This window comes from Vipera ursinii (genome assembly GCF_947247035.1).
Source record: "Vipera ursinii genome assembly, chromosome: 6".
NCBI lineage: Eukaryota > Metazoa > Chordata > Lepidosauria > Squamata > Viperidae > Vipera > Vipera ursinii.
Genome location: NC_139515.1, coordinates 52,930,340 through 52,941,128, shown reverse-complemented (window position 1 = coordinate 52,941,128; position 10,789 = coordinate 52,930,340). Strand labels below are relative to the sequence as shown.

At 36.4% G+C, this 10,789-nt stretch overlaps 1 protein-coding gene across 1 annotated transcript; it reads left to right on the top strand.

Moving 5' to 3' along the window:
* Positions 1-778: 778 nt before the first annotated feature.
* Positions 779-6,132, top strand: KERA (keratocan; the record flags this gene model as incomplete). Its single annotated transcript, XM_083365206.1, has 2 exons — positions 779-1,664; positions 5,966-6,132. 2 exons carry the CDS (start codon positions 779-781, stop codon positions 6,130-6,132), a joined length of 1,053 nt encoding a protein of 350 aa, XP_083221332.1.
* Positions 6,133-10,789: the final 4,657 nt, after the last annotated feature.

The window sequence follows — 10,789 nt, the reverse complement described above, 5'->3', positions numbered from 1 at the left end:
GCTTGTGTATTCATTTTTTTGATGTACAGCAATGGAAAATATTACCTTCAGTGTAAATTTGGTAAGAATGGATCTTGGCAAAGAATTCTAATTATATGTCAAGCAACAGAAGTGAAGATCTAGACAGAATCTGTTTTCAAAGTAATTACATTTGTTTAGAAGCCAATAATTTGTACTAAAGGGAATAACAAAAACAAAGTAGTAGATTTTTCAAACAAAGTTCTCCACACTTAGAGGACACTTGCCCAAAGAGCAGCTCTAATATTCTTGGATGTTCTTCTTCTGTGTGTAATAAGATCTTGACCTAGAAAATCTGATCAAGATGCTTTCCCATCACATGATACAAACATTCTTTAAAGAATCACTGGATTAAGGCAGGAAATCTGTCAATAAAAACAATGATGTCAATCAGTTGATGTATGACTGACTGTGGGTTGTTGTTGTTTTTTTGTAAATAAATATGTTGCCAGGTTAAGGGTAAGACCAGGTAAACATCTGGTCTATCTGGTACCAGTTAGAAAGTCAAACTTCTTTTTAACTTTCTTTTGAACAAATATTGAATGTGAATGCAGCTTAGTTGAGTAGCAAGATTCTAGACTGATGCACAAATTAGTTGCAGAGTGCTCCTAAGCAACACTTTTTCAAAATAAATGTTGGGGTAGGGAAACGATATAACACTATATTTTACTCTTATGAGAATAAAATAAATTTTGTTTCTGTAGACAAAAGATGCACATGTATTCTATAACTTCATTTTGCCCTCTTTTTAAGGTAAACTATGAATATAATATTTTGTTCCAGCCTTTTGGTAACCTTCATAGCTAATATTGTGTGGACTCGTACTATCAGAACAATGGATGATGAATCTGATCCATACAACTGGTTGTTTTATAGTTTTGAGTGTCCACAGGAATGTTTCTGTCCTCCAAACTTCCCAAATGCTTTATACTGTGATAGCAAGGCAATTAAAGAAATACCTGTCATCCCACCAAGAATCTGGTATCTCTATCTCCAAAACAATCTTATTGAAACAATTACAAAGAAGTCTTTTATGAATGCCACCCAACTAAAATGGATAAATCTGAACAATAACAAAATCACTACTGATGGAATTGAAAAGAATGTGTTTAACAATTTAAAAAGTTTACTCTACTTGTATCTGGAAGACAACTATTTAGAAGAAGTGCCTGGTCCTCTGCCAAGAAGCCTTGAACAATTGCGTTTAGCAAGAAACCAAATCAGTACAATCCCTCAAGGTGTCTTCAACAATTTGGAAAACCTAACTATGTTAGACTTACGTCAAAACAAACTGTTGGACAATGCTTTTTCCAGCAACACCTTTCAAGGACTAAGCAGTCTCATGCAACTCAACTTTGCTGAAAATTCCCTTACAAAAATGCCACCAATCCTTCCTGCTAATGTGATCCAGCTATTTTTGGACAGTAATTCTATTGAAGAAATACCAGAAAATTATTTTGAAACAATGCTCAGATTAGTTTCCCTACGGCTGAACAACAATAAATTAACTGATAGAGGTTTACCAAGCAAAGTCTTTAATATTTCATCCCTTCTTGATCTTCAGCTATCATACAATGAACTCACCATAATCCCAGCTATCAGTGTCCAGCTTGAGCATCTTCATCTTGATAACAACAGAATCAATAGTAAGTGTATATGGCCCAAGTCTTTGTAGTAACTCTGTTTTCCTACTATTTACAGATATTTGTCATCTTGTAATTATCTGATTTCTTTTCTGAATAATATGCTTCAGATTATGTTTCATACAGTAGAAGAAAAAGCAACATTTTGAAATTGTTCACATGTATAATGATACATTATTATTATTTATATATTTATTCCTTAGTTTTCAAGGCAGCTCAACTCCAAAAACATTCAGGGTGGCTCATATTCTTTCTAAAGAATATATAATATAGAAATATCAGTGCTTATATAAAGCCATACAAATAACAAACAAAAAATTGTCAAAAGTTCCACAAACCCCCTAATGCCAGGCATCAGAAAAAGTAAGTCTTCAGAGCCATTCACAATATTTGAAGGGTGAGATATGTATGTATCTCGAGCGGGATGCTATTCCAGACACTAGAATCATGTCAGAGAAGGCATGCATCCTTGGTTATGCAAAATAACAGTGTTTAACTGGAGGCACCCAAAGCACACCCATTTTGTGCAATTATACTAAATGGATAGAACCTATTAGAGGTATACACTCCTTCAAATAATTAAACCCTATGTCATGAAGTGCTGCATAAATGACAACTAGTATCCTGAATTTCACTGGGAACCCATTTGGTAACCAATGCAGCTCTCTAAGCAGTGATGAGAATGGGTATAACAAGAATTTCCCACTATTGCCTATGCCACTGCCTATTGAATCAGGTGCAACTTTGTATGGTTTTCAAGGGACAAACCTATATACATGGGATAGTCACATCAGGAATTGAATAGGGTATAACTGACTGTTGGAAAGGCCTCCAAACTGAAGAAAGTTTGCATAACTGCTGTACAAGGCAGACCTATACGAGGGTCTTCTGGACTTCTTTGAGCAAGAATTCAAAGCAGGGGAACTCCCAAAGTGCAACTCATCCAAGAACAATAGTCTTATGCTGTTTTATAGTGATAGCCACGAAGTGCCAGATTTAGGGAAACCCAAACAGCCACCGCCACTCAATCTTGACAGGATTGATCTTGAGTCTGTTCCTCTTAGTTTCCTCCTGAACAGCTTTCAAACATTGGATAAGTACTCTGACAGCTTTCCCTGTGCAGCCATGTAGATTATATTAATTGGTGTATACAATATAATGATACTAGATTCTGAACTTATGGTTTTTACCCAGGTGGGGTAAAAACATTGAGCCCTAAGGTACCCCATTAATGAGGGATTATGGGCACAATCTGTTCCCTATTCAATGCCAATTAAAATTGACTACTGAGGAAGGAAGCAAATCACTGTAGCACAAGGTTCCCCACTTCCAACTCCCAAGCTAGTCAGAAGGATAACATAGCCAATGATATCAAAATATACTGAGAGTACAATAATTGTATGGAAATGAATACACTACTTCCACCCCAGCTCTGCAAAAGCTAACTGAACATATAATAATAGCCATAAAGGGAAGATTGGAAAATGGACAGTAACAGTCCCCAGTGGCAAAGTCCATGAGTGCCCCTTGAGAAAGGGGATACCATCACCTTTGAGGTCAAAGGGATCATTTCTGCCCTCAAAGAGGCTGACACCATTGCATGGATCCAACCACAGGTCCCCTCCCAGGCCATCTTCTCAACCCAAGAGAGGTCTGGATGTTATAAACAGGTAGATGATGTTACAGTTCAGAGGATATTATTCTCCTCATTGTAATCAATTGTAATCAGAATCAAATTCAATCCAGTTAACATCATAAAACTGCCCTGGGAACTCACTTGGACCTGCCCAGTCAGAATGCAAATGAAAGAATTAGAATGGATAACTCAAAAAAAGATGCTTCTTTAATCAGAACTAGCCAAAAATCAGAAATACAAATTATATAGGATTATTTGATGTATTTTATCTATTGAAATGTCTATCACTACAACAATACAAGAACTAATTAAGATATTCATGATGAATGCTGCTCAAACTAAACATCTGGCTGTGCAACCAAACAAAATAATAATACCATCAAACAACATCTGCTGATGGGAAGGACTTGATAAGTGGGTAAATAGGCTAAATGCAGTCTAAGCATCGGCTGCCTGTGCAACTAACCATAATAATATATTAAATTGATATGCCATCTGATTCCAGCAACTCTGAGAATGAAGTTTCTCTGCTTTTTAATGCAAATATAAATAAAATGAGCACCAAATAGATGAATTGCATGACAACTCTGAACTTTAGTAGTGGATAAATAGATGGGATGGGGGTTGGAGGCATAAGCTGGAGATAATAACTTAAATTAGTGAAATCAGCCACACATTTTATATTATGTCTTCTTATAATGTATAGATGGGCCTAATTCATAGCAGAGAACAGAAATATCTAATAAATCAGAATGCACAAAAATTTAGTCTAAGCCACAAACTACAAAAAATTACAGGACACTGTTTAATTTTCTATGAAAATACATTGTTATTCAACACAATGCTTTTTGATTTTTAAAACTCTCTTACTTTAAGAAAATTTCCCCTTCATACAGTTGCTGAAGACAACTCAATGAGTTTCTGACCTTTGAAATAAAACTGGCAAAAATAAAGGTGAACATTTTTCCTTTCCTTGTAAGGGTCCTTTAACTTTAAAAAAAGACTGAGAGAAATTCAAGTGCACCCTCAAATTGTATAATTCTTTGTCTGAGATTTATCTGGTAAAATATTGCCAGGACTATATTTAAAGGTATTATTCAACAAAGGTTCGGGGGATTTGAATGTAATGGCTAAAACTGTGGATGCAGAACTTTAGTAGTCCTTAAATATTTATTATTTTTCTTGAAATTGTTTTAAGCTTTTTCCATTACAATAGCAATTTCAAAATACATTCACTAAAGTCAGCTGACCTAATTTCCACATTTCAATAATTACATAATTCTTTAACAAATTGGACTTTTGATTTATGAACACCAATGTAACTGTGTGAAACTAAAGACCATTTCACGATTTTATCTGACTTATTTAATAATTAAGCTCTTATAAAAATGTCAACATTAGAGTTCCTATCCCCAGCCCTACCCTTATGACCAAGAGTAGCTTTAAATATAACTTTATTTCAATTTATTCATCAAATAAGTCTGAGAAATAGACCAGGCTAATATCAAATGCTAAAGCAACTACCTTAAAAATTGAGCAGCACTTTAAACATAGCTCTTCTGTATCCAGGAAGAACGATTTTTAGTTCACTTTATTTCATTTCTTTTAATCCATTTCTTCTTTAATTCACAATTAATTCACTTCTACAAACAACCTTATTTTATATTCATTCCAATATTTTATATGCATTCTAATATTTGGAAAACTACACTATCAAATTCTACATCAGTTTTATGGCAATTGTCATTTTTCAACAATTTCAGTGACAACGTGGTACAAAGACTCCTTAATCCCTTTAATACCATCTTGAGATGTACATGCTTCACCATCTCTAATTTTACATTTTACAAACCTATGAATTTGGAGTTGTTCAAATGCATCTAATTACATGGGTAATAATTTCATTTCTCTAAAATTACAAAATTACCTTAATTATGATGTTGTAAAATAAAAGTCACACAAGATTTATAAAAAGGATGATGGAAAACTTTACAGAAAGCGTTGAAATGTATTTGGATATTTGTGCCCTTTGTAGCCTGCTTTAAAAGGAAAAAAAATAAATATTAAATGTGCTTCTGCATTAAATCTCCCTTTAAATTGTCAGTGACTTCACTTTGATTGCAATGCTTAGAATTATTTATTAAATTAATATACATCCTGATTGCCAACAACTCCAGACAGACAGACAGAAGGAATGAGAACTACAATTTATTGCAAATTCCATTAAAAAAATAAAGTCACCTAGTTGAGCTTGACTTCTTGGCAATCATTCATACTTTCTTCATATTTCAACTTCCACTTCTAGTCTTCATCTAAAAATTAGAAGCTATTTTCTGTAAATTTCCCATCCAAGTTATAACCAGATTTGACCCTATTTAGCTTTTGAGCCTGACAAGGCCAGCCAGATTCTGTTGCCTGCTGAGGCAAAGAAAACTCAAACATCTTCATAATTTCAGAAATGACATTCAAGGTATCCTTGCAACTTAACTCATGGATAGAGAAAGCAAAACTTCTCTATTTTGTTGTCTTTCTCACCTTCCATAAGAGAAAGAAGAACACATTGCTGACTGGTGATCTTACTGTCTCTGAGCAATGCAAAAAATATATATATTCTAAAGTATCAAATTTATTACAGTAACTTTCCTCATATTTATTTGGTGTTTTTTAGGTCTTAATGGAACTCAAATATGCCCAATTCCTATCCCAGGAGATCATGCTTATGAGAGAAATTTACCACAGCTGCGTTATCTCCGCTTGGATGGCAATGGAATCAAACCTCCAGTTCCATTGGACCTCATGCTATGCTTCCGACTCCTTCAGGCACTTGTTATTTAAAGACTGCTTTGTGTCACAATGATTTAATGAACATCTTTGCTGGCATTTAACTTGTTACACTTTCCATATGTTTTGTAACATATTTTCTATTTTTCCTGCAACATTGAAGTATTTTCAATTTTTTCCTTAGTAGTTCCTTTACTTTCAATATTAAGAGATGGATTTTAAGAGCTAGAAAAATTAGTTTAAAAAAGTTTTTGTTGTTATATATTTTATGCATCTTGGCCCGCATATTCAGGAATTGTATGGATTTTCACCTATGTTAAGCAAAAATAGTATATGCAATTTGGACATGATATAATCTTGATATAATATTACTGTAAATGTCAGATTGCTGTGTTAAATTATGGAACAAACATCAACAATCTTCTTCCTTTATTCACCATTTGAGTTGCTCCATTATTTTACAATTAAAAAGTAAGAACATACATTAATCTATTGGGTAGAAAATGAAGATAGATAAGTGTTTGAACTACACATACCTGAAGAATGTCATTCTATCACTTTTTTAATAAAATGGTCTTCATTTCTATATAACAGCAGTGTTTGAACTACACATACCTGAAGAATGTCATTCTATCACTTTTTTAATAAAATGGTCTTCATTTCTATATAACAGCAAAACTTGTTTGAAGATTTATAGTTTATTATAGTTATAGTTTATTTGATTTATATACCGCCCTTCTCCTTGGTAGGACTCATAGAGCAAAGATTTATTCATAGAGCAATGATAAGCTTTCTGTTTGTAAACCCTGTCTTGTTGAAAACTTATTTTGTCCGTATTAGACCTGGATAGCTTAATCTCCATAAAATACTACATGTATATCAGAAAGATACAGAAATACATACACATTTAATCTCTAAATATAAATAAAAGGTAAACATAAAATAGAACAATAATAATAACAGAGAATGTAAAATCATTAAGATTAATACTGGTCATCAAGAAGAGGAATAGATGAAAAATTAATCAAGCATCCTAGGAGGATACATCAGAGACTTGGTCAGACAAGTTTTGTACTCTCTGCCTTCTGGATAGCAGAAACAGTAAGCCTAGCTGCCAAGGAAAGAAAACATAAATACTCATGCCATCCTATTATATAGTTCTTCCTACATACTACTTAAATATTTAAATCAGAAAGTAGAAATTGCTGAGAAAGTCCCATAAAAGTGTGATCTTATATCTTTTTTATGAACAAATTGCATTCTGTTCAGTGGAGCTCATTCTTTAGTAACTGAACAATGGCAATTTGGTGTTATCAACATAATGAGATTATACCCAGCTAAATAACAACACTTAGCCATATTTGGCTAATTTTTAAAAAATTAAATAGGATTGACCTATTAATACTTGACTGAAGAAAATCCCACAGTCATGGGCTGTACTGTACTGTACTGTTGAGACACACAGACACACAGACACACAGAGACACACAGACACAGACACACACAGACACACAGACACACACACACACAGAGAGAGAGAGAGAGAGAGAGAGAGAGAGAGAGAGAGAGAGAGAGAGAGAGAGAGAGAGAGAGAACCATAAGAGATCTTTATGTTTTAAGGACAATATCCTGAATCTGAATTCTATTTCCAGCAGTAATAATTTACGCTTAGTTTAAATTCTGAATTCCAGTTCTTCTCAATGAATACAAACTGTCATACTGTATACTGAATACAGAATACAAAATGAGCCTTGTATTGTCACTACCAATAAAATCACATGAATGACATTTAATTCAATGACTAACCTACCTTGAGGCTATGCAGATCTCAACAGGGGTTTTCTAGATCAAGAATGGTGAGCAATAGATCCTGTTCAAGGAGCAGGTGGCAGCTGCAAGCTGAAAAGTCTTCAATTAATCTAGCCATACTCATGTCTGGACCAGCACTTCAGCATTCACTCATGGTTTAGTCATTCCATGTTTTGACTATTGCAAAATATTCTATATGGGACTATCCTTGAAGACTACTTAGAACCTACAGCTGTTCCAGAATACAATGGCAGAGGCAATTAAGTGCATGACGTATAGTATCTCTGCTTCATGAACTGCACTTGTTATCAGTAGCTTTCTGGGTACAACTCAATGTGATGGTTATCATCGATAAAACCTTCATGGCATAGGACTTGGCTACTGTCTTTTGTAGTATCTGTTGATCCTGGCAATTGGGCCAGTCAACCTGTGATTTTCTGATTATAAACTATAAACACAGAAAATGTTTCATTTTTTATATTGCATCCCTCAAAAGTTTTTCCATTCCAGAATATAAAAATGAATATATATGTGAGCATGTATCTATTCTTTAGTTGAATAAAGACATTGCTTTTATATAATTACAATAATACTACAAGCTAGAGTGAGTAACTTAAGACCAGAGTTTACTAAAGAAAAGAAAGTTTAAGACTTAACCTTTTTTCAGACATCAAGTAGGTGAAATTGCACTTGTGGAAGAAGTAACAGCTGCTCACCATTTCTGTGATCAACCGACTATCATACTCTTCTTATTCTTAAGATTTTTATCTTAAACTGGAATATGATTTCCTGTAACTCTAATCCATTATTTAGGACAGGGGTCCCCAATCCCTGGTCCATGGACTAGTACCGGTTCGTGTCATGCCAGCAACCGGTCTGCACAAACAAGTGAAGCCCCATCCGTGGGTTGCAGACAGCACACAAAACCATGCATTCTCCAGTCTGCAGAAAAAACTTTCTCCACGGAACTGGTCCCTGGTGCCAAAAAGGTTGGGGACCTCTGATTTAGGACATTTCCCACATTGTTTTCAGATATATTTTTTAGTTACTCTTATCCATCAGAAACATTTTCTGAAATCAAAGTGGAGCACAAAACATGAGAACAATCAGAGCATGTTAAATTTCTATAAAGCTACATTGTGATTTGTTTTGATATCTCCAACAAGGCCCAGGGATATTGAAATGCCCATAGACCCATATCAAGTGTAATTCTTAGTTTTTGTTTTTTTTAAAAAAAATATTTTAAAATTTAAAAGGAAGTGGGGCAGCAAAGCAAAGCACCACTCTCTTGAACCAGGAATGCCCCTGAAATACTTTTGAAGAAAGTAAGAAAGGGCTGTTAAACTGTGATAAAATAATGTATGATAATCTACACAAAATGCCCATCAATAACTTACTCTATTAAGTAAAAGCCCATAGTAGACTTAAAATAAATTTATTACTGCATGTGGAATGCACTACTTTATGGTCAATTTAACATAACTCTATAGACCTGAAATTTGTTTATATTTCACCTTTAATTTTAATAATATTTAATATTTATTTAAATTTATATGATTGTTTTTATATGTTTTATGGGTGTTGCATTATTGTACACCTCTAAGAATCATCTTGGATAAAATGTTTGGCTATATAAATTTGATTAATATATAAACATATTGAAGAAGAAAAACTTTATTCATTTAGTCATTAGGCAAGACCTATTCTTTATTTTCACTTGAGGACAATTGAATCAAATGATTGAGCTGTCAATTTCTTGAAAAAAGAAATAGCCTTAGTCCTTTATTTTTTTTTTCATTTTAAGACATATAAAGAAAGGTTTTACATATAAAAACCCAACTGGAATTATAAAACAAATTTGTATATTTTACTAAAAATATAAAAAGGTGATATATATACTTGAGTATAAGCCGACTCGAGTATAAGCCGAGACCCCAATTTCACCCCAAAAAACTGGAAAAAGTTATTGACTCGAGTATAAGCCGATCCGCCGTTCTGCAAGCCTCTGCCGCCAGCAGAGGCTCAATCCGCCATTTTGCAAGCCTGAATACACAGGAATACCCTGTGTGGCCGCGGCTCTCGGGGAAGCCCTGGCTGTCCGCTTCCTCGCTCCACGCTGCCATTCGGGGCCTGCGCGTTCCCCGGGCAAATCGCGGTGCCCAGCAGGCGAGGAAACACGCCCGCTCCAGTCACCCCCCCCTTCCCTCAGGAGACGCGAAGCAAGTGACCGCCCGGAGCTTACCGAGGACTTGCGCGCAGCCGAGGCTTCGGTGCTTCCAGGATCGCGCGCATCTCTCCCAAGCCGCCGCCGTCCGGAGACCTGCCGAAGTTTGGGGAGGTTTGGGGAGGTGCGCGCGCACCTCCCCAAACCTCCCCAAACGTCGGCAGGTCTCCGGACCTCCGCGCCTTGCCTGCCTGCTTCTTTCCGCAGCGGAAAGAAGCAGGCAGGCAGGGCGCGGAGGAACGGAGACCTGCCGACGTTTGGGGAGGTTTGGGCGCCTCCCCAAACCTCCCCAAACGTCGGCAGGTCTCCGTTCCTCCGCGCAGACCTGCCGACGTTTGGGGAGGTTTGGGCGCCTCCCCAAACCTCCCCAAACGTCGGCAGGTCTCCGTTCCTCCTGCCGACATTTCGGGAGGTTTGGGCGCCTCCCCAAACCTCCCCAAACGTCAGCAGGTCTCCGTTCCTCCGCGCAGACCTGCCGACGTTTGGGGAGGTTTGGGTGCCTCCCCAAACCTCCCCAAACGTCGGCAGGTCTCCGTTCCTCCTGCCAACATTTGGGGAGGTTTGGGCGCCTCCCCAAACCTCCCCAAACGTCGGCAGGTCTCCGTTCCTCCTGCCGACATTTGGGGAGGTTTGGGCGCCTCCCCAAACCTCCCCAAACGTCAGCAGGTCTCCGTTCCT